This window comes from Elgaria multicarinata, chromosome 10, assembly GCF_023053635.1.
Source record: "Elgaria multicarinata webbii isolate HBS135686 ecotype San Diego chromosome 10, rElgMul1.1.pri, whole genome shotgun sequence".
Lineage (NCBI taxonomy): Eukaryota > Metazoa > Chordata > Lepidosauria > Squamata > Anguidae > Elgaria > Elgaria multicarinata.
In genome coordinates this window covers 70477756-70500344 of record NC_086180.1, presented here as the reverse complement: position 1 = coordinate 70500344, position 22589 = coordinate 70477756, and the positions used below count along the sequence as shown (strand labels likewise).

Here is a 22589-nt window from a genome sequence, read left to right as displayed (position 1 = left end):
CAGAATAGCATAACCAGAAGAGGTAACTGACTATATCGCAGAGCCCACAGAGGCCTGGTTGACAACACACTAAACCATGCTGCATGGTTTAGCGTGTTGTCTGAACCAGGCCAGAGCCTCTGTCTTGCCAGGATTCAAGCTGTCTTTATTGGCCATTATCCAGCCTATTAACCTGTAGTTACTTGCTAGCAACAAAAACAATTGCCACAATCCATGTTGGGTTAGTTCCATACCATTGGCATTAAGTGTCCAGCCTTTTACTTTGGTTTTATTTGCATATCCTCTGCTGACTACACAACAAGAACCATTTACTTGAGTATTACCATTTGTTTTTCTTTAACAGGACTCCCTCCCCCCAAACTTGAGTCCTTCTCCTAGCAAATGCTTTTTGAAATAAAAAACTGTATCTAAAAATATTAGTCAACCTAAGAGGGGGAGGGCCATAATTATGAGCAGTTCCAAACCTAAAGATGTTTCTGTCTCAGTCTACATATATACAGATGTCTGGAACTGTTCAGAATTTGATAGGTTCCTTCCAACCTAGGTGCACAGCATGAGGTGAAGTGCAATAGTAGAATGGTTTTATCACTTATGTGGGGACCACCTTTGAAATACTTACCATGTAAAGACATCAAACCTTGCAAGAAGAAGCTAGCACAGAAGAAAGGTCATTGATCCAAAGTCTTTGCTGCCAATGATAGGTGTTTATAGGGAATCACTTTCACCATCTTATCTGGCTGAGTATTCAGATCAGAATTTGTGTAAAAGTGTAATCTAGGAACTTGCTTAATGATGAACTATGGGATCCCCAAGTGGTCCCACATACACCTCCAGGCTCCTTACTCCGTAATCTCACAGCTGTCAATATTACAAAGCAAAGCACCAGCCTCCAGCACTACCTTTATTTTCCAAGAATGACTATGGGCCACACATCCAAGAGGCATTCTTCGAAAATAAAAGATGGCAAATGGCCAGCACTTCATTTTAGTGTTTCCAGCTTCCCAGGAAGAGGGGGGCGGGGAAGGGAACAGTAAGCTAGGATAGCAGGGAGCATCCTGGAGAATAGAGCAGGTGAAGTTTTTTTTGCCTGTCCTATGTGGATAGGTTAGCTGTTTTGTTTGGTGTTTTGCAGGCCATGCCTGGATTAAGGGGCTTGGGGACAAGTATTAGGTACATGCAAACATGCATGGCTTGCCATTTTCAGTTGTATTTTCACGGAGTTTTGTACTTGTGGGGTGTATTACCTGGGGCTTTATGTTCTTCTGCATTAGTGGAGTTTTTGGAATTGGTTGTCTTGCTTATAACAGTGTTTCCTTGAGCATCACAAGGTTGCCTTCTGAGAAATGGGTGCTAGAGCAAGACTGAGTTCAAACGTGGTTTGTTTTGAGAGCCCTAATCTTAGTTTGGCCTTGTTTTTACTTAGTCTTCTAGAACATGGGAATTTTGTTACAAGCAATAGCCACCATTTTGCGAATGGGCAATTCCATGGCAGCCATTTTATGAGATTACTCACAAAATTTCAAATATACCCACCAAAAGTTGGGAAACCCTAGAACCATACAATTAAGAACCTGAATATGAATTTATTTTCAAACTTTTAAAAACCCAAAGTTTTTGTAAGGTAAATGATTAGATAACTGATGTTTGATAGGCAGGCAAACTTCTCAACAGGCTATCTATCACTATCATGGACCATGTTAGTCTGTGGGAATGCTGTTTGAATCATACTGAACGTGTATCTCAACAGGTTGTGCATCGTGGTACTTGCAGTCAATACCTTCTTGCCATTAAAACATTTTTTGCAACTGTTGTGTCAATACCTGCTAGTACGGAGCAGATCCAGATTTAAAGTATATTTCTCCACCGCCTCCACAGCAGATGCTCCCCCCACCGCCCCTTAAAATGCTCAAGGGTCAGGAGACCTTGCTGAATGTGCAGGGTGTCTCTCAAAATTTGACAATGGCACCATTTGTAAGCAAAGCCCTTTTGTCAACACAAGGGAAAACCTGGACCCAACCTGCTAAAATTCATGAATAGGACTGCAGTAAAAACCCACACACTTGTAAGAATAGTAACTTCCCCTTATTTAAAAGCACAGAACCACAATTCTTTGTAACAGCATTAATGCTTCCAAAACAGAAGCTCAAGTTAACTGCACATTTTACAGGTTCAACTTTCTTTCCTTGTTTTAAGCTAGGTTCAAGTCATGAGTCCATGTTTCTATATTATCAACCCAGGAAATCTATTCATTAAAAAAACCAAATATCAATCTTTATTGCATAGGTAATGAAGCTGCCAACCCACATCCAAATTAGTATTTTTTGATTTTTAAAGATCTAGCATACATTTCAGTATGTGAGGTTAACCACTCAGTACCAACTCATACCAGCTGGAATTTTCACAATTGAGGCAGCTGCTACATATGAAAGGTCAGTTCTAGCAGTATAGAAGCGCACATCATACTAAGAGAATCCCCATGTATCTTGAGCCAAAGTTAGCTCCTCCCATTCTAGCTGTATGTTTCCCCTGCCCAAATATACCGGTAGCAAACTCATAATTGCCCCCACAATCCTGTATTCAGGGATGTATTTTTTTAAAAAAGAAAACATACCAGACAGTAACTGAGATGAAAGCAGCAAGGCACCTATTCTTGAAAGCAAGTGCAATCTAAACCTTTCCTGGTCTGCTTTTATATTTGGAGCACTTTAGAAAACAGAAAACAGCATTTCCCACAAAGGAACCACAAGCCTGTTGATACCAAAATAGCTAGTGATATAAATTTGACACATGCAGCTCTCTAAAGCAACATCCATAACATCAAAAGCCACAATAAATTTTCTGTGAAACTGTAAGGTACAGGGGGAGAAGTGGCTCTCAAACACTGTAACTTGTACTACAGCATTGCCAAGCTTGAGACAAACATCTGGCTTCCCAGGTAGAACCAGACATCCCAGCTGGGTTTATGGCTTCATTGTGCTACAACTAAGCAACCTCTAGAAAAGTATATTTCTGGGATTTTAGTATCTCTTATAGACTTTGTTGCCCTAGGCATACTATACAAGGTTTTTCCATACAGCAAGCCCATGTTACAAGCCAGCTGTTTAAAGGCTTGTGATACACTTGTCAGCTGATGTTCAGTGCACAGCCGAGAAAATGAGAATTTGCTTGTACTAATTCCCCATTCCCAGAAGTGGAAATATTTATCAGCCTGTTTAGTTGTAAACACCCTTAATGTTATTATTTCTGGTATATGCTAAAACTTACAACTTAGCCATTTCAACCCTGAGTAATTACACTACAGTATAGTAACAAGAATAATGTACATCATTTTATTACAAAATTGTTAAAAAAGTAATACAATGCAATAGTATGCAAGACAAGGTTGACTATTTTCCTACCATGGTTTTTACTTTGCTCAAAATCAAGCAGTCACTGAATTTCAAAGAACCATTAAATATGCCAGAACATTTGACAATACCAGCTTTTAAATCTAACAGTAGTGGCCTTTTGCTACTACTTACATTAGAATACAGGTCTCCCTACTGAGAATCACATTACCTATACACAATTCTGTACAGTTTTTATACTGAAGCTAACAATGAGCTGCACTCGACTTCACATTCTTAGCAAAATCATGGACTTTTGAGCACAAATCTTTACAGCAGGTCACAACTTTACTCTTCGTCTTCTTCATCCTCTTCTTCGTCCTCTTCTTCCTCCTCCTCCTCTTCTTCCTCTTCTTCATCCTCCTCTTCAGGTTCTGCCTTCTTCTTGGAACCTGCTGGCCTACCTGGACCCTTCTTCCCTGCATCACTCTTACCCTTGGCACGATATGCTGCAACATCCTGCAAAAGCAAAAACAAACCTTACTTACAAGCTACATTAATAAACATCAGGAATTGTAAACTGATATTTTTCTAACTGGCTCCTGGGGTCTTCCCCTACATTATTTTGAAATGTATGCACAATTTCTGCTACCAAAGCCCTTTATTTCTCCAAACTGAGTGACAATTACTCCTGCTTGTCTTCCTCTCTAGCACATAAGAGGAAACAAGAACTGCAACAACTTTGCTTTGTTTGAATTTATACTACCGTTGTACCAGGTTTCTTCCTCGAAAGAGATGAGCAGTTCCTTAAGTGGTCTCCCAATATAGGCAGTGTTCAGGGTCAGCTTCATCTAGGCTCAACTGCGCTCAAGACCATTTTCTGGATAATTACTGTACTAAAACTCACTGGATACTACAACATGCAATATAAAATAGCAGGTCCCACATTATATAGCCATAAAGATTGTCAGTATCTGAAAAATAAAATTGGAACAGCCTTTTACTTTACCTTCTCATATTTTTCCTTTAGCTTTGCAGCCTTCTGCTCAAAAGGTTGTTTGTCTTTAGCAGTTTGCTCAGACCACATTTCACCTAATTTTTTCGCTGTGTCCCCAATAGACAATCCTGGATGATCAGTTTTTATCTTTGGACGATGTTCAGAACAAAACAGGAAGAAAGCTGATCTAGAGGACAAACAAAACAAGGAGTCAGAGACAACTCTTCTACACAATGATTCTAGCTCAAGGAGATAATAAAAGTGTCTCAACATATTTGTTGAGTTTCACTGCTTTTTGTTCCCTATTAATATTGAGGTATTAGTATGAAAATTGTCTTGAGTCACATATTGCCAAAACATCATCACTCATGACCAACCTTCCCTATCCTGGTGCTCTCCATGCGGTCTGGGAACAAATCAGGAGGGCAACCAAGTTGGGGAAACTACTTATAACTAACAGAGATCAACTCACGGTGGTCTTTTGGGAGCATTTGGGTCCTTTTTCTTCTTCTTCTCCCCTTTAGGAGGAATATAGTTTTTCATCTCTCTGTCATAACGAACTTTGTCACCCTTCGCCATATCTTCAAACTTAGACTTTTCTTTTGCAGACATTGTCTGTGGGAGGAAAAATGGAATTTTACCACATAAAAGCATTAAAAGGGAATGCTTTAGAGCCCTGGCAAGCTTAGTAGCTTCTACTAAATGCTGGCAATAGCACCAAAATATATAATAAGCACCTATTAAGAGAAGCTGTAGAGATAAAACTCCTGGAAATCAAATAAAATGCAGGCATCAAATCCAAACAGAACAGTGGATAGTTTTCATTCTTTTGAAATTAAAACCTGTATTAGTTCCAGTGTGCTCAATTTAGTAATACTGAGCAGTATCCAACACTGCTGCTGTGCTTCTTCTTGTAGTTAAGCCAGTGAGACCCACTGTTGAGCTAGCATTTCCAGAACGCGATTTAGCCAGCAGAGCTTCCTTCTATGAGCTCCACTGACCAGACCCAATCTAGAAACTGGTGCTTTAACTTGTTTCTGATTGCTTTAGGAAGCTCTAGTGGTGGGCAGCAATGGTTACTGCCCATCCTTCCCCCCCACAAAAAAAATTAATTTCAGTAAAATTAAGTAAAAAAATGTTCCTTATTTCCTCTGGGTTTTGGGCACCCAGAAGCCCATGACTCCCAATAAAAATACGGATTTTTTTAAAAAAGAAAATCTATGCACTACCCCTTGCTCCGCTTTACAAAATTAACTGCTAAAAATTGTTTTAACCCTTTTTCTGCTATTAGCTGACAGGAATGATTGCCCTGACCATAGGAACCTATTAAGCAGATAAGTCATTAAAAAAATAACTATTCTTTCCTAATGATACCCATAAGTATGAGTTCGAACTCACTAGTTGACATTTTGCAAAGTCATAGGTATTGCCTTGGAAAGAGTTATGCATTGATACAAAGACTTTCATCGAGACTTCTGTTCCTTACAAGGAGGCAGTGTGAGGAAGAGCAATACTTTCCCTGAATGCATCCAGATTTCTGTTTATAGTGATTTAAGGGAAGTGAAAGGCCAGGGAAACAATAGGTGACATCCCAATACTGACGGCTGATGTATGTCTTTTTATTGTGGTTTTTAAATTTAACCTTTAAGAAATTGTAAGTTGTCCTAGTAACATACTGAACAGGATACAACTCCCTTAACTATGGACAGATGGCAATTACAAGAGGTACTCAAGATTTTAAAGTATTATTGCATGGGGCAATTTCCAATGCAGAGAAGAACAACGCATTTTCGTTATCGGAGGCACTATTTTTTAAGTTTTTAATTTGAAAGGCAACAGTTGTTTCCTCTAACACAGTACGTTAATTTGGACCTCCTGGTCCACAGAGGACCCTGCACTACTACCCCTAACCTGAGCCTTAGTACTCAAGGCAGCAGCCAGAATAGCAAGGATGCGTCTGTGGCAAACCTAGTTCTTAAAAAGGTTGAGGCTTAAAATACTTGGCATTTATTTACAATGCAACCCTATACATGCCCACTCAGATTAAGACACCCCCCAAGTATTTTATTATTTATTTATTTAATTTATATACCGCCCCATAGCCGAAGCTCTCTGTACAATGAGACTTACTCCCAGGACAAATTGGTATAGGACTGCAGCCTTATTTTTGTTTTCTGAAGACCTGGGGCAAACCCGTCCTTGTCCTTCCTCCCACTCCCTCTCGGCTGGACCGAACTTTGCCCCCCCTGCATTACTTGCAGCCACAAGGCCCATCGCTTCCGATCCCAACGTTTCGAGGAGCGCGGCCTGAGGGAAGCGGGGGGGGGGGGGGAGAGAAAGCCAAACGTTTGAAAGGCTGTTATGCGGGCGGGCGCTCTGAAGGCCCAACTCCGTTCCCGCCTTTTAAGCACTTGGGCGGGCGCTCGCAACTGCAACGCGCGCCAACCCCCTCCGGGGTCGAGGGAGGAGCCGGAGGCGGAGCTTCCGCGAGCAACGCCAGGCGAGCCCGGGCTGGGCCTGGCCGACTTCGCCACTTCTTACCCGCCATCGCTCGGAGCATTTCTTGGAGAACTCGGAAAAGTTGACCGAAGAGTCCGGGTGTTTTTTCTTGTGCTCTTCACGGCACGTTTGAACGAAATAAGCATAGGAGGACATTTTGCCCCGGGGCTTATTGGGGTCGCCTTTGCCCATGGCTGCGGCAACGGTCCCTGGAGAGGAAGAAGCGGAGGGGGGAGGGGGGAAAGGAGGAGAGGGGGAAACCGCCCCAGGAATAAATAACCACCGCTTACGACGCCTTCCCACCCAACCCCCCTGCCTTTCTCCGCCTCAGCCCCCTCCCCAAGTTGTGGCGGCAACTTTCCCGCCCAAATTGTGTGGCTTCCCCGCGCCCCCCACCCCCCACGCAGCAACAGCCGCAGGACTTTCCCGCCTCTGAACACTTCCCAAACGCCCCCCTCCCCCACCAACTCCCGCCGCCCTCTCCTCAGGCCGCCTCCGCCTAAACTCCCCTCAAAAACACAGGAAACCGTCGCCCTTCAGCCCGCCCGCCGCCGCCGCTACTCCGCTAGCCCAAACCGCCCCGTCACCATTGCCCAGCCGCGCCCCAGAGCTCTCCACACCGCTTCCTCGAGAGAAAGACAATGCACATGTTGGGAACTCAGCCCTTGCCTGGTGGAGACGAAGAGGAAAGAGAAGCAGCCGCTAGCGACGGGCGACGATGGAGGCAGGCGCTCAGATCACTCTCTAGGTTCGCAACAGCCGAATGGGTCGCTTCCAATGTACTTGATAGCCTCTTGTTTTCCACAGCCCTACCCGCCACAGCAACTTGACCCACAGAGCTCTGCGTAAGGCCCACCCCGTAAGCCTTCTGGTTGGCTGCCGGGTTGATTTGAACCTCTCAGAGCCACACCCCCGTGCCTTTCGAAGTGGGCGACTGGCTAACAGTTTAAGTGACGCCACCAACAGAAGTTACTGTGTTCGGTCGAGAAAGGGGCGGGAAGAAAAAATGGGGGGTGGGGGTGGGATTGCTTGCGCTTCATACCCGTTGAAACCGGTTAGGGAGTGTGGAGAGAGTGGGATTAAGAGCACGCTTCCGATTGGAGGGCTGAGAGGGTACAAAAAAAATACCTCAGAGGAATCCGCTATTGGCCAAGGGAAATATCCGGAGTTGCTATTGGTCCGAGGAAGGTGAAATAGCGTGGTTTAAAAATACAAAGGTGGGGGCGGAGGAGGGAAAAGAACTGAGAAAAACAAAAAGAGTTTCAGAAGGGAGGGGAGAAGAAAGAGGGGGGATAAATGTTGCGGGTGGCGACATTTTACAGCGTTCGGGAGCAGAAGGTAGTAAAAGAAAACAGCTCGGGCGGGGGCCTTTCATGAACTCAGGCTTTGCTGTTGCTACCGGATGGTTTAGCCTGTGGCTGTGCAGGCTTGAGTTGTGTAACTTTTTCCTCCTCTCTTTACAAGGGAGAAAGCTTTGTTCTTAGCCTCCCTACCGCCACCGTTCATTGGACGCTTATTCCCAAGTAAACGCGTGTAGGAGTACAGCCTGAGGCTAAATCAGACATTACTTTAAAGCCGCATTTCTCTCATTTTTTACTCTAAAGTAAAAGTAGGTGCAGCAGCCCCCCCCCCCATCTAAATCTAAAAAGACGCTCTAGTTGTGTGTGTGTGGATTTCAATCCTGCAATGCTCCAAAGTTCAAATGTGGGGTTTGCAGCCCATGTCGCCATCTCCGATGGCTGGCTGGGCTTTCAAACGCTTCCTGACTTGTTTTGTGGAATCGAGAACGAGCTCCGTCCTTTAGAGAATTGGGGAAACGCACCGCCTCGTGTCATGATCAACGCCTGGTTGTCGTCGGGGAAGGAGCGCAACGGCCCCTGCGGCAACGGCTGGGCCTCCTCCGGCATCTGCCCAGCTGCTTGCCTGTGTTTCCGTCGCATCTTGTTTGCTGGTAGAGGCCACGTTTAAGCGGAATTTTTCACATGGCGGTTGCCACCTGTTGCTGCTTCTCTGCCTGTTCCCTTTTCCTTCCCCCTCTCCCCCCGGGTCTGCCTCATGGCCGCTTGGGCCAGCTGTCGCCCGCTCCCTGAGCTCCGCCGTCTAAAAGGCTGAAATATGTTGGCAGTGTGGGGCTGGAAGGGGGTGTGTGGGTAGAGAGAGAGATCAGGCCTGAGCACCTCTAAACAGAAGCACCCTTCATGGTGTCCTAATAACAGCTTTTTTTCTAGGTTGGATCCATGCCTAGGCACATGCGACCGGGCTGGAGCAAACAGACTTCCCCAGGCCCTTCTTCCCCACAACAATTCCTTCAGCCCCCTCCCCTCAAAGGCTACACGGGAGGGTAGGAGATCCTGCCCAATGGAACAGAAGAAAATGGGGTATCGGCAAAGATCGGCCAGGCCTTTCCCTGAGCGTAGCTCCATTTAAGGAAGGTGCCTCCGCTCCTGATTTGGGGGTGGGTGGGTGGATTTCCCTCCTCCACCCCCCGCAACACAGCCTACCTCGTTCAGCAGGGCCTCCCAACACTAACATTTGGGAGTGGGGTGAAGTCTGCGAGCCCATTTGCACATGCCTAAATCCGGACGCAGCTGAGTCACAACATAAAGCAGACTTTATTAAACACTAAGAAGTACATTAAAGACCAGGGCTGCAATTCTATACCCACTTACCTGGGCATTAAGCCCCACTGAATGGGACTCTGAGTAGATTTTGCATCGAATTGGTCTCTGACAGATTTATTGTGACATAAGCTTTCATGTGTATTTGTTGTATCATGAACACAGCTGTCCCTCTGTAATTTGCCAACATAAAGTTGGTAGGCAAGGTCTTGGCTGAATTAATAGTTTATGCCTTTTCCCATGATCATTTGTGTGGGCACGTGCTCAATAAACGTATCTTACATTTCTTCGATTCTAAGACGCACTTTTCCCCCATATAAACATCTCTAAAAATGGGGTGCGTCTTAGAATCGCAGGTGTGTCTTAGGGTTTTTTTTTTCTGTTGGTGGTACTGAAATTACTGTGCGTCTTACAATCGATGGCGTCTTACAATCGAAGAAATACGGTACTTCTCTCAGATTGTATTACTGTGATGAGGTATCACATTTGAAAAGCAGTTTTTAAATTTATTTATTTTTGCATTTATATCCCGCCTGCCTTCCTCCAAGGAACCCAAGGCAGTGTACATAATCCTTCTCTCCATTTTTATCCTCACAATAACAACCCTGTGAGGTGGCATGGGCTGAGAGTCTGTGACTGGCCCAAAGTCACCCAGTGGGTTTCCATGGCCAAGTAGGGACTAGAACCCGGATCTCCCAACTCCCAGTCTGACATTTTAGCCACTACACCACACTGGCTCAAATATCTTAGATATGTGGCTATTGACAAGCTGGTAAGTTTTTTTGTGGAATTATTGATAAGGATGGAATAAGATATATTGGAAGTGTGACAGATTACGCTAACATCCTGCTTATATAGTATTTATTATCAAGATGAAAATATAGGATTGTTGTATTTTCGCAAGCATCAACCATATCTGACTCATTTATAATTCTGTTTGTTGTGTGGAATATGGTTGCAGGTGTGTGGTATTCACCAGTAGACTATTTCCTATTAATCATGACCAACACTTGACATTCCTGAAGCATGTTTAGAACATTAAAAATCCCACCTCCCCATTATTTTCTTAGCTGCATGATCACCACCAGTGTGTGTGTGTTCCCGCACATAATGTGACTGAATTTAGGGATCAGGGAAAAACAGTAAGGCAACACACACGTGCCTTTAAAAATAGCCAGAAATCAAGCAGACCTGATTTCTGCCTTTTGTCTGGTCATACAGAAATACTTTACTGGGATGCATAAAGTGGGAAAGAAGTCTTAATTGCTGCCATGGAGTTTAGTAGTGTTACACTGGCTGGCAGCAGCTCACGGGGTAATGCCAAGGACTGAACCTGGGCATTTTGCATGTCTAGTATGTGCTCCAACACTGAGTTACTATGGCCCTTCCCCCAAACTAAATTTGCCTTAATTTTACAGTATTCGGGAACCATGGGCACTAGGGATAGATCCTTAAGAAATTATTATCCCTAGGTAATTATTTGGCAGTAGATTTGGGACAGGCAGAAGGTCCTGGCCCTTCTTCACAGAACACTGTTGGTTTGTGGGATTTGTTGCTACAAGAGATGGTTATGGTGAAGGACTTGTGTGGCTTCTAAATGGGATTAGACAAATGTGAAGAGCACATATGTATCAGCAGCTTGTTGCCATAATGGCTACATGAAACCCCCAGATTCAGAGGTAGTATGTAGCTGAACACTACTTGCTGGGAAGCAAACAACAGCCTTAATGCCTACTCTGGGTTTCCGAAAAGCATTTACTTGGCCATTATTATTATTATTATTATTATTATTATTATTATTATTATTATATTTATATTTATTTGTATCCCGCCTTTTGCCCAATGCTGGGCCTCAAGGCTGCCTTACAAAGTTTAAAACATACATTGGGGGTGTGGGGAACAAAACCATAACGTTTAAAATACACAACAAAATTATAAGACATTAACATAGATGGATTATTTACTATTGGCAACAGAATACTAAACTAGGTGGGCCCTTTGTCTAATTTATTAGGACTCTTACATTTTTCTCAGAAGTGCAATTCTACCCATTCTTCCTCAAGAGGAAAATCCTGTGCCACCAACATCAAATAGATTTTCCCATTACGTTAGGGTGACTCAGAGTTCTAGAATTATAGAGGAGCAGTCAAATATTTGCTTTCTTCACACTATACATAATTTTATGAACTTCTACCATATCCTCCTGCAGTCATTTTTTTCCTAAGCTAAATAGACGCAAACACTTTAGCTTTGGAATGCTCCAACCTATTGATCACTTGGTTGATCTTTTGAACATATTTACCGACATCTCTGAAGATCATTGTGAGTTCTATATTTTCCAAGAAATCAAATGAAACTGAAAAATGTGTTTTGTCTCTGAAGAATTGTATGGGGCATTCTTTACATGAATTGGTAAACCATAGTTTAGCAGGTGGAAACACACGAGTACCATGCACTCTCCTTTGTTGCCTCATTTTCTCTGCCCCCCCCAAGCTTAGTTAGCTAGTTACATTCAAAATGTAATTGAATGTAGCTCACTAACCAGGATCTTAAATCATGTATGTGGTTAGTAAACTAAACAACGGTTCCCCATTTCAGATGTTGGGACAGGCTTTAAAGCTCAGTGGTAGATCACATGTTTTGCATGCTGAAGGTCCCAGGTTCAATATCCAACATCTCCACATAGGGCTGGAGAACTTCCTACCTGAAATTCTGGAGAGCCGCTGCCAGTCAGTGTCAAGAGTACTGAGCTATATGGACCAATGATCTGACTCAGTATAAGGCGTGTCCCTATGTAACCAGGAACTGGCTGCTCTTTTCCAGCCAAGTAATGTACCTCTGAAGCCAGCCAGCTGTGTGGTTATATGTTATTAGGATTAAACAGAAAGAATGGGCATTTGTTCTGGGCTCTGTACAGTTTATTTCCTCTCTGTGTGTATGCATATTGTATGTATGCATGATACATACAATGATAGGAAGTATGTATGAATGGTATAAATGGAGTGAAAGCTGATCCACAATTATAACGTTCCTTTTTATTTTTATTTATTACATTTTTATACTGCCCAATAGCCGAAGCTCTCTGGGCGGTTCACAAAAATTAAAACCATGAAGAGCATAATAAAACAACCAACAATCTAAAAACAAATACAAAGTACACTATAAAAAGCACAGCCAGGTTAAAACCACACAGCAGAAATTGATATAGGTTAAAATATGGAATTAAAACAGCAAAGTTTAAATTTAAGTTAAATTACGTGTTAAAATACTGAGAAAATAAAAAGCTCTTAGAATTTCATAGTTATAGTACAGTTGAAATGTAAGTAATCTAAATTTCACCACAATACAGTACTTGAATGGGACCATATTAAAGTTCTCTTCTCAATCCCTGGGATATTCATTTTGAAATGGAATGAATCGGAGCTGGGCAGTTAGACTGTAAATGGGTTTGCTGACATTAGAGAAAGAAGCAAACACATGAAGTAATTCTGTGAGATAATTCTGTAAGATAATTGTCTTGTTGCAATTATGGCCAAAGTCATCAAGGCCTAAAAACAGTTAATTTATGCTTAACAGTTTAGAAAACTTAAGGTTTGCATCAAGTTTGCATCAAGCCTTGCCTGGCTTCGTCCATTTTCTTCTGCTGCCCCTTATGCCTGGAACGCTCTTCCAGAACATTTGAGAACTACAAGTTCAACCGCAGCTTTTAAAGCTCAGCTAAAAACTTTTCTTTTTCCTAAAGCTTTTAAAACTTGATTTTGTTCTGACTTCATACTGTTAGTTTTACCCTACCCAGTGCCTGTTTAGTGTTTACCCTACCCTGTGCCTGTTTGCTTTCTCTTCCCCTCCTTATTGTTTTATTATGGTTTTATTAGAATGTAAGCCTATGCGGCAGGGTCTTGCTATTTACTGTTTTACTCTGTACAGCACCATGTACATTGATGGTGCTATATAAATAAATCATAAATACTGCCCTATCATACTGTTCCTTTTATTGGTTTACTGTTACTGTGTTTGAAAATGTTTTTAATAATGTATTTTAAATGTGATTTTTAATTATATGTAAACCACTTTGAGATTTTATTATTTTTAGAAGTATGTATTAATAAATAATGAAATTCTACTCCCACCCGTGCTCGTTTTCTTATTCATTACATTACAATTCGGGTTTCCTCCCCTTTTGCTCCCATGTGGATGTTATAAAAAGATCTCTTGCAAAAGTTTATGAAAGGATGCTTTTCCGAGCTAGCAAAAGTCGTTCCATATAGATGGATGTAATTCTGCCACTTGCTACACAAGTGTTTGCATGGGCATTTTACATAGATTTAAATAAATAGACCATCATACTTGATATCAAACTTAAACGGATTCATTTTGCTTAGATATTTATCACTAATGTGCAATGCCATTGCATAAAGGCAAATATGTTCAGGCTGCAATGGGATGTAGATATACCTAGAAGTAAGCCCAATTGGACACAACAGAACTACTGAGTCAACATGTATAGCATGTCTTGTATTACTTTGCATTTATTGTACTGCATTTTATCTGGATGTCACTTTGAGAGTCTCTTTATCATTAAAGGCAGCCTAAAAATATTTTAAATATTTTGTGAACAGCCCAGAGAGCATCGGCTATTGGGTAGTATAGAAATGCAATAATAAATATTATTATGCAAATATGCAATAATAAATATTAGTGTGCATGTCCACTGATGGTTGGAATCCAAATGAGTTCGGGAGTTTTTTAAGATTTTTTTTTCCTAGTGGGAGAAGACTTAAGACTTGTAATGCTCCTTGAATCATTTACTGATAAATTTTAAAAGTAGTAGTTAGCAGACCTTTCTACTGGCATTTCCATTAATTTTAGAGGTAATATAGGAAGAAAGATTGTGAAGTCCCACTAAATCTTTTTGTCTGAGAATTTTACTTTAACTGACATAGTTCAATCCAGCAACCCTGAAGCTGTGATTAAAGAAACAAGTTTGCCCTTTATTCCTGTCGCTAAGATTAAACCAGATTGTTTCTTAAAGGAAAGAGTTTCATTCTGTCTTTTATATTGTGGTTTCCTTCCCTGCAGAGTTGAAGCTGTAGCTGAAAGCCTTGAGTAACAATAAAACAGTAAATTATTCAGTAAGTGAATCTGCCTTTTGCAGGATCAAGTGCTAGCTAAAATGTGGCTTATGAAAGAAGGGTGATATATATGGGAAATGTAGAAATTGTTAATAGAAGGTTTGAAATGACCATTCTTAGGATCATTTCCAAATAATCATCAGCTAGTTTCAGATCTACTCCCATGGTTCAAAATGTATTGTGTTATTCATAAATATCTTCATGTATCCAGAGTAATATTTATTCCAGGAAACAAGTTGTTAGAGGTCCATTACTTTTCACATAGTTCCTATATCCAAAGTGAGAGGTTAATAAAAGGTGGGGGTTTTGTTACGTGAAAACTAATACACTGCTCTTCATCGTATCAGGATTTCCAGGCGGTGTACAATAGTTTACATCACAATGCAAAGCAGCAGACAACGTCCTTAACAATTTAAAGAAACAGAATAAAATGCCCAAGTGAATGAGAATGTTTTATGTCTGGCCCTTCCAAGGAACCCTCTCTTTTTGTTGTTACATAACAGACCTCTGATAAAGGAGGCACCTTTTTTTGTGTGTGAACCGTCCAGAGACCTTCAGCTATTGGGTGGTATAGAAATGTAATAAATAAATAAGAAAAACTTCAGCATAAGCACAGGGAGGATGATATGTGAAACGATGCTGTTTCAGGTATTCGGCGCCCAAGCCATTTAGGGAACTAAAGGTTGGCATCAACACCTTGAATTGGGCCCAGACATGAATAGGCAGCCAATGAAGTTCTTTCAGAGTTGCTGTGATATGCAAAAGCCTGGCCCTCCCAGTTACAATTCTGATGGCTGTATTTTGCACCGATTGAAGTTCTTCCACAGTAGTTTGAGGGTTTAATGTAAACAAAAAAGTTTATTGTCTACATTTAGACATGACAGAGAAGGTAACCTAAAGGGAGAGGTATGGGATGAATGCAAGCAAATACAGTTATACATACCTAAGCTTCATTTCAGTTGGAGATGAGGGCATAAACCCTTATGGGTTATGCGATAAAAGTCTGAATTTGACTTCTAGTTCAGCACACTGATCGGAAACAAGAGTTTTTAGAAAAGTGCAATTTGCTTCAATGGAACCCGTTTCCAAATTTATTTCATATTTTCAAGCTTATTGTTGCAGCTGTTAGATCCAACATTTCCTATAATATAACACTCTGCATGTACAGAGAATTTAAGTCCAGCATTTGCAACTAAGTCTAGTAGAATATAACCCTGTAAAGCTAGTGTCCTTCACGTTTAACATAATTTAGTAATATCCAACCAGGTTTAGTCCATTAATGTGTTACATTACTAACAGACCTTCAAGACAAACTTAAGAGATTAAAGATGTTTGAGAACCAATTGGCATTCGTCTTGACAATAGTAACGGACTCCAGAACTTGTGTTTTTAAATGAATAATGTTATTTTTATACGGTTGTCTTTACGTTTTTGATGGTTTTAAATTTTGTATACTTTTTAAATGTTTACTGTTTTTAACTTTTGTAAACCGCCCGGAGAGCTTCAGCTATGAGGCAGTATATAAATGTAATAAATAAATAAGAACGTGCAACACTTCAATTTTTTCAGATTTTTTTTTTTTAAATAAAAATGGTACTCGGAAAAAACTATTTTTCCTGCTGATTTTTTCTGGGCCTTCACATCGCTAGATAGAGCTAGGAAAAACCCATGCCTGAAACCTGGGAGAGCTGCTGCATCGGTGTCTATAATACTGGGCTAGGTGGACTAATGGTCTGACTCCGTATAAGGTGGCTTATGTTCCTAGGCTACAAAATGACAGTGGAGCACAGACCTTACTTCCACCCTCTCCCTCTGTTCAGAATAGAGGTGGGTTAGTGGCATCGCATGACCACTTCTGCTTCTAAGGTACGGTGACCATCTGGAAAGGAGGACAAGGGCTCCTGTATATTCAACAGTTGTATAGGAAAAGAGAATTTCAGCAGGTGTCATTTGTATGCATGCAGCACCTGGTGAAATTCCCTGTTCATCACAACTGTTAAAGCTGCAGGAGCCCTGCCCGCTTTTGTATCTGGTCAAGAGGGCAGGGCTCCTGCAGCTTTAACTGGTGTGATGAACAGGGGATTTCACCAGGTTCTCCATCTATACAAATGACACCTGCCAAAATTCCCTTTTCTATGCAACTGTTAAAGATGTAGGAGCATGGTCCTCTCCAGATGATCACCCTATTTAAGGTGCTTCCAAGCAAAGAACCTAAGAATGGAAGAAGAGCTGGATCAGACCAAGGGTCCAGCATTCTGTTCACACAGTGGCCAATTAGCTGTTGACCAGGGACCCACAAGCAGGACCCAATGCAACACGGGGCTGCTAGCATCACCATGTTAAAGGCATTATGCTGTTATTCGATCTTTTCCACAACGGATTTTCTGCAAAAAGAAAAAAGTCTGGAGAAGCATGGGAGCTTTACAAATGGAAGACGATGTCATAAGGACCCCAAGTAAAATTCTGTGGATGAGGCATGCAACAGTGCAATAACTAGGGTGACCATATGAAAAAGAGGACAGGGCTCCTGTATCTTTAACAGTTGCATAGAAAAGGGAATTTCAGCAGGTGTCATTTGTATATATGGAGAACCTGGTGAAATTCCCTCTTCATCACAACAGTTAAAGTGCAGGAGCTATACTGTACGCCGCCCCGAGATCTTAGTGATATAGGGCGGGATATAAATATTTTAAATAAATAAATATACTAGAGTGATCAGATTTAAAAGAGGGCAGGGCTCCTACAGCTTTAATTGTTTTGATGAACAGGGAATTTCACCAGAAGCTGCATGAATACAAATGACACCTGCTGAAATTCCCTTTTCAATACAACTAACTGTTAAAGATACAGGAGCCCTGTCCTCCTTTTCATATGGTCACCCTAGCAATAGCAGCCCTTATATGAAAGCACCTTTACTTTCACCAAAGGGTAGTTTGGGTGGGAGGAGGATTGGTAGACTGAGGTGTGTATGTTCATGAATGGGCTATATGCTACAATCAAATGAAAATGGGGAGGTAAGTATTCTCAGTGGTTGATCCCTAGGTTTTAAACCTCTTTCTAGAGGCCTATTGAAGCATAGTCATTTCCTGCAATTTAATTAGTTTGCTTTCAGCAGGTTTTAAGAGCCTGGATTTAGATATAAAGCTATGGTATCTGTGGCTGGCTTCCTATGCACACTTACCTCTGGAGTAAGTCTTACAGAACAAAGCAGGACTGACTTCTGAGTAAACATGCATAGGATTGCACTAGGATGTAGAGTACTCTTAAACACGGGGCCCAGTGGCCTGAAATTAAACTAGCCTGTTTTCAGGTTTTCTCTGCCTAGTGACTGCATTAATAGCTTTCCAGTGCCAAGTGATTTTTAAAAATTATTTTTATTTTCCAAGGCCTTTTAACGTAATGAAATTTTTTTATGCGGCATTTCCCTCCCCCCCCCCACCTCCTCGGTTATAACTAAACCACAACATTCCAAGACAGATGCAGGAATTACTGAATAAAGTTTATGGTTTTTACGTAAAAGCCTGACTATACCATAGAAACAGAAGAGTGAATGGAGGAATGACTGATAGCTGAGGCTAGAATGGAATGGTGGGCATGGTTAGTGGCAGTTGGAGAAAGTCAGGTAGAAGAACTAAGGCAGTTAGTGAGAGGTCAGGAAAGTGGGGGCTGAGTTAGGATTGAGAGAGAGTGGCCTGGTTTGCACATAGTGACCTGGTTTGCTAACCCATGCTTTATTTTAAATCAGCCACTCTACATGTCAGTACTACATCTCCCAGCATGCCTTTGGCGCTTCCCTCTTCTTGTTGCCAATGCTGCTCCTCAATAGAGCGTCAAGGAGTAGTATCGCTGAGGAGGGGAGGTAAGTGGTTGTTTGTGGATGAGACTGCCTCAGCCCGTGCTTTTTGTCCACCAAATGCTCCATCAGGATCCTGTACTGAAGGGCTGGGGCCGACCTGGTCACTTGTCCCACTTCATTGAGCTTGTTTCGGGACATGCATAGAGTGCCTCCCCTTTCTCCCTCCCTCTCTCTTAAGGGTGAAGACCAATCATGCCCTTCTTCCAGATTGTGAGAAAACAGCAATATCAGGACGGGGTACCTTTGTACATGTTCAAAGTTTGGCCCCTCAAAGTCACACTGTTGTATCTAGTTATTATTTTAAAACCGTGCACAGTAAGCAGGAGGAGGCACCACAAATGGACGCAGGATTCTGGGTTGTGAAAAAGGCATGCAGCGGCCACCCATCTGCCACCCAAGGCATGCTGGGAGAGTTGCAGGTGTAAGCCTAGGGTTTTTATTAAATTCTTTAAAAATACTTTAAATCCCAAATGTTGTGTTTTTAGATTTTTCTGGTACATTATACAGCCAGACCTATCAGCGTGCCAAATTTCAAGTTTCTAACTCATCTGGAAGTGGGTAAACGTTTCCAGACATACATCCCACACACATACTTTCAGCTTTATAGATAGAGATTACACACTTAGGAATCTCTAATACATTGTCACAAGCCTTTTGTACAGCAATTAGAAATGTTAAATGGTGCTTTAAAATGCTACAGCAGTTTAAACATACCTAAACTGCTATCTTCAGTAGCCATATACTACTGATTATCAGCTGATGAGGACATTTAAGACTGATGGGTTGCAACTCCAGAGAACCGGCTTCAGTTGAATAGGTAGGAGTGGGGAAGGCAGCTTCAGCCTATGTATTCTAGATATATATTGAAAACAGCCATGCTTTTAGTTCTTGATTTCCCAAACTGAAAAAAGATCCATGCTTTCTATGAACAGTAGAATGTAATTTTCCTTTTATTGTTCCTCATTTAGAGTTTTAATTTTCCTACCAATTAGGTGCCGACCACATATAACTCTGATCTCATTCCATCTATATAGGTTTCCCATTTGTTTTTAGACTGGGTTTAAAGTGCTAACCTTTAGCAGGAAACAGCTTAGGACAAATTACTTTAAAATTGCCTGCTCTTGTCTTGACAGAAAAGCAGCATATAAAGAATAAACTAATCTAAGAATTCAAGCCATGATGTAGAACAGGGGTGGGCAACTTGTGGACCTTCAGATATTTTGGCCTACAACTCCTATCAGTCCTAGGTAGCATAGCCAATGATGTGGTCTGATGGGAGTTGTGGCTCTCCAGGTGTTTTGGCCTACGACTCCCATCAGCCCTCACCATTGGCTATGCTAGCTAGGGTTGAAGGGAGTTGTAGGCAAGTTGCCACCCGTCATGTAGGAGTTGCTGGAATTGCTTCCATGTTGTGGCAATTCTGTCTGATGGGCGTAAAGTCATTCACCCAGCTACAGAATACTCCTAAATAAATAACATACCCCAGCTGCCATGGCACATGGATCAACTTTGCCAGGTGACTGAAGGATGCTTTCTTTTTAGCCAGCAGAAATAGACAATAGGGGTTTAGTAGCAGTAGGACTAAGATTGTTGGAGAAAAAGGAGGACCCATGGTCAGGGATATTATCTCCATATAAGAAACAATTACCTGAAATGCCTTCAGGAGTTGCAAGAATTGTTCAGCAGAAAGCTGTTCCTGTAGTCATTGTCAGACAATATAGATGGGAGGTATTTTAAATATAGTCTTATTACAATAAAAGATATGAATACTAAATACTCATGGACATCACAATTGCATTAGCACAAGGGCATAAACCAGCTTGATTGATAACTGGCAAATAGAGGGAGAAAACGTGGAGGCAGTGACAGACTTTGTATTTCTGGGCGCAAAGATTACTGCAGACGCTGACTGCAGCCAGGAAATCAGAAGCCGTTTACTTCTTGGGAGGAGAGCAATGACAAATCTTGATAAAATAGTTAAGAGCAGAGACACCACACTGACAACAAAGGTCCGCATAGTTAAAGCAATGGTATTCCCCGTAGTAACCTATGGCTGCGAGAGCTGGACCATAAGGAAAGCTGAGCGAAGGAAGATAGATGCTTTTGAACTGTGGTGTTGGAGGAAAATTCTGAGAGTGCCGTGGACTGCAAGAAGATCAAACCAGTCCATACTCCAGGAAATAAAGCCAGACTGCTCACTTGAGGGAATGGTATTAAAGGCAAAACTGAAGTACTTTGGCCACATAATGAGAAGCCAGGATACCCTGGAGAAGAGCCTGATGCTAAGGAAAGTGGAAGGCAAAAGGAAGCGGGGCCGACCAAGGGCAAGATGGATGGATGATATTCTGGAGGTGACAGACTTTACCTTGGGGGAGCTGGGGGTGGCGACAGCTGACAGAAAGCTCTGGTGTGGGCTGGTCCATGAAGTCACGAAGAGTCAGAAGCGACTGAATGAATAAACAACAAGAAGGGCATAAATGGTCAGTTTGTCAATTAACTTTACTGTTTTACATATGTATGTTGTAAAATAGGGATGAGGTTCTGAACCTATTTGAGTGTTGGGATGATTAAACTGCTCCATATCTTGGCTAACTTTTCTCTTCTTGGATTGAATATATTGAAATCAAAATACTTGTACACATATAGCCAATTTCTAACTAATTTGTTGGACTCAAAGGCTCCAGTGTTATGTATCATTACCTGTGAGAAAATCTAATTGAGAGTAGAACTTCTAGTTCTAAGTAAACTTGCGTAGGGTCGAACTGCACCTATTGCAACATTAACACTTAAGCAAATAACTATAAAATTTAAGCAAATAAAAGTACACTATGTTTTTTTCTTCAGAAGATACTATACAGCACTGCAAGTCTGAGCGATTACCAGCTGCTCTTAAAGGCACAGGAGCAGAGCTAGAAAAGCAGAGAAGGTGGCAGCCAAATTACAGAAATAGTTTAGTGGTGGGGCACAACATGACTATAACTTGAGCACATTTTGGGACTTTCCCTATTTTTCTGTATTCTTAATTTTGTAATATTGGCGAAGTACTGATGTACATTCAAGTCATAGCAGGACTTCCTCTTCTTTTCTAATTCCATGTTTTTATTTTGAACAAACGTTCAACTTTTATAAAATATCCTTCATTATATGTTTGTTTGCAATCTAATGTCTGTGCCTGATTTGTGGTCCCTTAGTTGATGTTATAGCAGTAGCCTAACTTGCTAAGTTTAGATGAGTTTGGAAACTTTAGAAGCAGAAAAGAGATAATTAAGAGAAAAGCTACTACCATTCTAGCAGAAATATGCAAAATAAGATAAGGAAGAATGCAGAACATTTTAGGACAAACTTACTCCTAAAGTGAAATTTTTTTAAAAATCTAATTATTTGAAATACTACCCTATATAGTATATTCCAAAGTTATTTTGTATGCTAAAAACAAGGTTAAGTCTATGGTTAACTGGAACAATCCAAAATAGATGAATTTTAGAGCTACAGGTTTTGAAAGCTGGTGTAGAAAACACTGTCTGACTTTGGAATTAACAGTTGTTTCCCATTCTGTTCCTATTACCCACCCACCCCGTTGATTAGCGTGTCGTCTGAACTCAGCCTTTACCTCATCTCTGTCTGCTTTCCAGAACAGCACTGCTGTTCCAGCCTTTATCCCAAGCATGGAAATAAGATATAGGAAAGGGAGATTTAAAGCCCATTACATTAAACGTTTTTAAAGACTTCTCTGTGTAGGGTTCCCCCCTCCCTGCTCAAAATAAAGATAGCATCAAGGGAAAGTGGAAACTCTCTCTGTGTGTGTGTGAGTGGGGGCTGGGTTCGGATGACATGATAACCAATGGGGTAGTGGTAAAGAGCCAACTGTCAGTTGAGTTGGTTATCGTGTTGTCTGTCAGGCAACACACAACTGATGGTTGACTATTTTCCGAAATAACCGACGGAGATAACCAATGGGCTGCTCCATTGGTTATCTGGACAACTGTTGGTTACTGTGTCAACTGGCGGGCTCCATTGATTAGTCTCCCCTGTCCACAGAGTCGTGAGGCAAGAGTGGCAGAAACCCGAGACCCAATCATGCCATCTCTTGGTGGGGAAGAGGGGATTGGGGCTCTTGAAGTGCTTGCTGGCACAGGAACATGCCATCCCTGGGTGGGGCAT

At 41.7% G+C, this 22589-nt stretch overlaps 1 protein-coding gene across 1 annotated transcript; it reads right to left on the bottom strand.

The window, feature by feature from the left end:
* Positions 1-2249: 2249 nt before the first annotated feature.
* On the bottom strand, positions 2250-7633 carry HMGB2 (high mobility group box 2). The gene is made up of 5 exons (XM_063135198.1): positions 7492-7633; positions 6865-7031; positions 4796-4938; positions 4336-4510; positions 2250-3845 (listed from the first exon to the last, which is right to left on the bottom strand). The coding sequence occupies exons 2-5, from the start codon at positions 7012-7014 to the stop codon at positions 3675-3677; spliced, it is 639 nt and encodes a 212-aa protein (XP_062991268.1). The 5' UTR covers positions 7015-7031; positions 7492-7633; the 3' UTR covers positions 2250-3674.
* Between the last annotated feature and the right edge of the window lie 14956 nt (positions 7634-22589).